The sequence below is a fragment of the Alosa sapidissima genome, chromosome 20 (genome assembly GCF_018492685.1).
Source record: "Alosa sapidissima isolate fAloSap1 chromosome 20, fAloSap1.pri, whole genome shotgun sequence".
NCBI lineage: Eukaryota > Metazoa > Chordata > Actinopteri > Clupeiformes > Clupeidae > Alosa > Alosa sapidissima.
Genome location: NC_055976.1, coordinates 29,042,029 through 29,046,520, shown reverse-complemented (window position 1 = coordinate 29,046,520; position 4,492 = coordinate 29,042,029). Strand labels below are relative to the sequence as shown.

At 40.2% G+C, this 4,492-nt stretch overlaps 1 protein-coding gene across 1 annotated transcript; it reads left to right on the top strand.

Moving 5' to 3' along the window:
• Window positions 1–227: 227 nt before the first annotated feature.
• Window positions 228–3,608, top strand: LOC121694899 (lysozyme g-like). Its single transcript, XM_042075309.1, has 4 exons — window positions 228–383; window positions 2,748–2,932; window positions 3,018–3,150; window positions 3,277–3,608. The coding sequence occupies exons 1-4, from the start codon at window positions 374–376 to the stop codon at window positions 3,405–3,407; spliced, it is 459 nt and encodes a 152-aa protein (XP_041931243.1). The 5' UTR covers window positions 228–373; the 3' UTR covers window positions 3,408–3,608.
• Window positions 3,609–4,492: the final 884 nt, after the last annotated feature.

The following is a 4,492-nucleotide window of genomic DNA, read 5'->3' as shown; positions in this document are numbered from 1 at the left end:
TATGTCATTTCAATTAAGTAATATGATGTTATAAACAGCAGCTTTTCTGCATTTACATGCAATGGTAATTCCCTGGAATTACATTTTCTAGTTGTTTTTGCACATTTAAAACTTTCAAAAAAGTGTTCAAAATAGTCTTTTGAGGCAGTGTTTTTCTGTTAGCGTTGGGCCGGCCAATAAGCTCATTATCATAGTCACCATGTCTGACACCATGCCTACTTTCATTGTGACTGAACAAGGGTTGGGTTCATTCTCTGCTGGACCACTATTTCTGGGAAACCATGTGCTGCACTTCAGCCTGATCACTGATTTGATTGGCTGAGGATGAGTTTGATGAACACTTTTCGAAGAACAACATAGAACAAAGACCAACATGGCTGTGGGTAAGTACACTTTTGTTGAAAATGTATTTTTGTCAATGTGAGAAAGTGAACCTCACTTCTCACTTTTACGTGTCCCCTCATTGACTTTGAATTGCGTTACCCGCGAGAGCGGGAGAATCTTTGGACATTCGCACACGCACGTAGGCCTACTTACACCCGCACGCTCCCTTATAAACATTGACTTAAATAATGGCGTTATGTTGTGAAGGTGTATGGACGGCTTATGAACACAGGGTGTGTTTAAAGGGAAGACCGGCGCGGGGCTATGCGCCATTAACGCATTCGCTTTCATTTTGTTTGTTTGTAACGCGGTTAGTCCGCGATTTCATTCACAACACTCAAAACTCATGTGTAACTGCTTATAACTTTATACTTTACCACCTCCATGACATGTAGTGCGGTACCCACTATTTCATGTCCCATTTACTCCCTGTTTCTGTCTAAAATCCTGGTTAACTCATACATACTGTTACTCACACATTTCCTGGTTCGCGGTAGGGGCAGTAGCCTATTTCTCCCCGTCCCAGGGCAGAGGGGGCAAAGCATTGTACACAGGGGTGTTTGGTTTGTAGCAGGCTTGGAATTTCACCATTCTGGGGGCAAGGCCACTTGGCCTTCAGTTGGGCATATTTGGTGGGGGGGTATAAAGGCCACATGTCAGGGCACCAAGGCCAAAGTTAACTATACAGTAGAAATGATCAAAGTTGTATTTAGCCTATTCACTGCAGTAGACCTGCATCACTGTATGAAACATTACCAACATGAAACATGACTATATTACATAGAATTGTAAATCATCTGATCATCTAATATGTACAGATATCTAGGCTATATTTAATATTTATTTTATATTTGGCCTGTTATGAAATCATCTCAGCTCAGCTTGCATGCTAGCATTTTGTGATCATTCAGGCCAGGGCCGTAGTCACCATAGACATTGAGGGGGACGTGTCCCCCCCAATATTCAAATATGACCAAAATGTCCCCCCCCCCCAATATTCGGACATAGAAAAATAAAGAAAGAATAAATAATTATTTAATATAAATATTCTCGCAGTGATAGCGAAAGTGAAACGTTTTATTTTAAATGATGAATTTGTGCAAGCCTGTGTCATTTCTTTCACGTCTTTCAACATCAATAATGCATGCTAGTAGTAATGCCAGAAATTACCGTGTATAGGCCTCTTAGAAATGATTGTTGCATCTTGCATATTATTTAAATGCGCACTCAACCGCGCATCCAGGCAAAACGTGATCAAATGTGGCGACGTTTACAATACGTGATAGCCTAGTTAATGTGAATCGCGGACAATAACCAAAGAAAGGAATTTGCACCTCCATTCACCAATTAAAGGCTGTAGTAGGCCTAGTGTTTCTACATGTTGGCACAAAACGTCATTTCTGTCAGAAGCCAGTCTATAATGCATACAGGGGTAACATGAGGTGAGTCAGACAGAAGAGGGGCCTGTCTTAGTAGCCTATTCCTGAATCCTGTCCCTTTCAAACTACGTTAAAATTGTGTGATTAGCCGCCAGCATAATAAAATCTAAATTAAAAGACAAAATCTTATTAGGCTCCAAACCTATGAGTCTAAGCCTTAGTTTAAAAAAATCTTCAGGTGTAAGTAATAAGTCAAAGAACCACATTCTGTGTAATATAGAGGTTATCAAAAGATACTCTAGTTTGTAATTTCTTTTAAAGTATACATTTTGAACACAAATGGAGTCACGGGTCCATGGATGGACCAGTGAAGTTGTTTCTTCTCCACCCTTCTCTTTTCACAAAACTCACCGGGGGGGCTTCTGTTTGGGGGTCCCTCAGACCCCACCACAGATTTGGTCCCCCCCCAATGTTGACATCATGACTACGGCCTTGATTCAGGCTATACTTTCACAAACTCTTAGTCAGCCATCCTCTGATTTACCAATAGCTCGGCAATATTTGTAACATTTATTTTGTATTTGCCCCGTTATGAAATCATGTGGAACAATTTAAACACATTGTAAAACTTAAAGCCCAAATGGTTTGTCATGTATTAAAAGAAGGGTTCGTGAAGTATTCCACCGAGATGAATGGGTGAGAAGAATGGGTGAATTTGCTCCACTGCGTAAAATACTAAATTCATTTATTAATTACACAATTTCATTGTGAGCATGCTGACATTAGTATTTAGCTCAAAGAACTCACTATATAAACTCTTGACAATTATACTCCCTGTAAAGCAGTATTGATACTTACTGGATATTCCTGGTAAATTAAAGAAAAAATGTTTGAAATGAGACACTTTCTGATACTGAATAGCACAGACATGAACTTTTTACATGATGAAGTTGAAATTAATAGGAACTTTCATTTCCTCTCCAGAGGCTGCGGATGATCTTCCGTACATTAACAATTACAAAAACAAAATTATCAGTGCTTCTAACAAACTTGGAGTGAAGCCTTCTATCGTGGCTGGCATCATCTCCAGAGAGACCCGAGGAGGCAGAGGGGCAGGTCTCACTTCTGATGGCTGGGGAGACAACAGAAACGCCTTTGGACTGATGCAGGTCTGTGTTCCACACACAAGTCTCTGTCCAATACACTCTCTGCATCCACATTTGATAGTAACATCTATTTATTTATGGTTTCTAGGTTGACAAGCGCTGGCACACGCCAAGGGGTCAGTGGGACAGCCAGGAACATATTGAGCAAGGAATTGGGATTCTAAAGGACTGCTACAATGAAGTCGCAAAAAAATTTCCCAATATGCCCGACAAGATGAAAGGTACAGATCATCCATCTGAAAAGTTTCTATGTCTCCTTGGGGGTGTAATACCATGTAAAACAATGTTAATAACCTCATCTCACCACATTGTTCTGCACTCTTCAAATTATTTTCCTCCTGCTTTAGGAGCACTGGCTGCCTACAACATGGGCGCACAAAATATGAACCCCAACAACGTGGACGCTCACACTACTCATGGCAACTATTCCAGTGATGTCTATGCCAGGGCCGAGTACTATGAGAGGAACGGGTATTAACTCGGAAAACTCACCCATTTCTGACTTTCTGATTGATTGATATCTGTGTCCCTTTATATGCTTTATGATTTTATGAATGGACATTTCTTCAAGTGAATAAATGCATATCTGCAGCAGAGTAATAACAATGTATGATGTGTTAAGTGTGATTTGCAGCATCTATCAATGGATCAATAAAGGATATCAGTCCAGCATATATAATCCTGAATCATGTCCTTTCACTAAATGACACGTGTACATTTACACACATGTAGACACACAACGTCCTCCAGTATCATTGTGAGTTGTAAGAGTTCCTGCATACTGTTCAAATGTCTGTGCGCTGTGAGAACAAACAGTAAAAAGTTGTGTTTTCTTCATGTGTGTCTGTTTGCATCAGTGCAAACTAAATAGAAAAGTAAATTTCCACAACAATACCCCTACTGTAAATGCAACAAAGACAGATTAACAGCTCAAGTGAAACTGTATTAATGGCGCCACCTTATGCCATTAACAAGCTTCTGTTAACTTGATCTGCAGCACAGCACCAATATAAAAGACTGATCTGCTGCTTATTTCAATATTTTACTGTAAACATCTTGTATCTCTTGGAAATTTCCTATCATTCAAACATTTTAACTTTTATTTCTTTCCTGTCTAAAGCCCAAATAAATCAACTTCCTGAGTGACTTCCTTTCATTTTGCCAAACAGCGGAACAAGGGGTGGGTTCACTGCTAGACCATTATCTCTAATAAAACATGTGCTCCACTGTTTGGCTGTACTGCAGCCAGTGGAGATAAGAGTTCATATGAGGAGACGAGGAGTCTGATGCCTCACAGAAACTTCTAGAAGAGAAACAGAGAGCCACTATGTGGTCCTGGGTAAGTACACTTTTGTTTTATGAAAATGTCTCTTTGTTCACCACAGGCTGTACGACAGTATTTGTGGAGGAAGTATTCAAATCCTTAAAAAGAAGGAAATAAAAGTTTATACACAGCTCAGTGGTTCCTAGGGGTCGGGCTCCCTCTAAAGGGTCATTGAGGGGTCACTGAGGGGTCATTGAGGGGTCATGAGCTGATGATGCTATTGCTCTGGTAAGTTCAGA

Bases quoted from the DNA above. Each gene is read 5' to 3' on its own strand.
- LOC121694899 (XM_042075309.1), top strand. The intron at 2,933-3,017 runs GTCTGTGTTCCA...TATGGTTTCTAG, and splicing joins ACGCCTTTGGACTGATGCAG to GTTGACAAGCGCTGGCACAC. The intron at 3,151-3,276 runs GTACAGATCATC...CTCCTGCTTTAG, and splicing joins TATGCCCGACAAGATGAAAG to GAGCACTGGCTGCCTACAAC.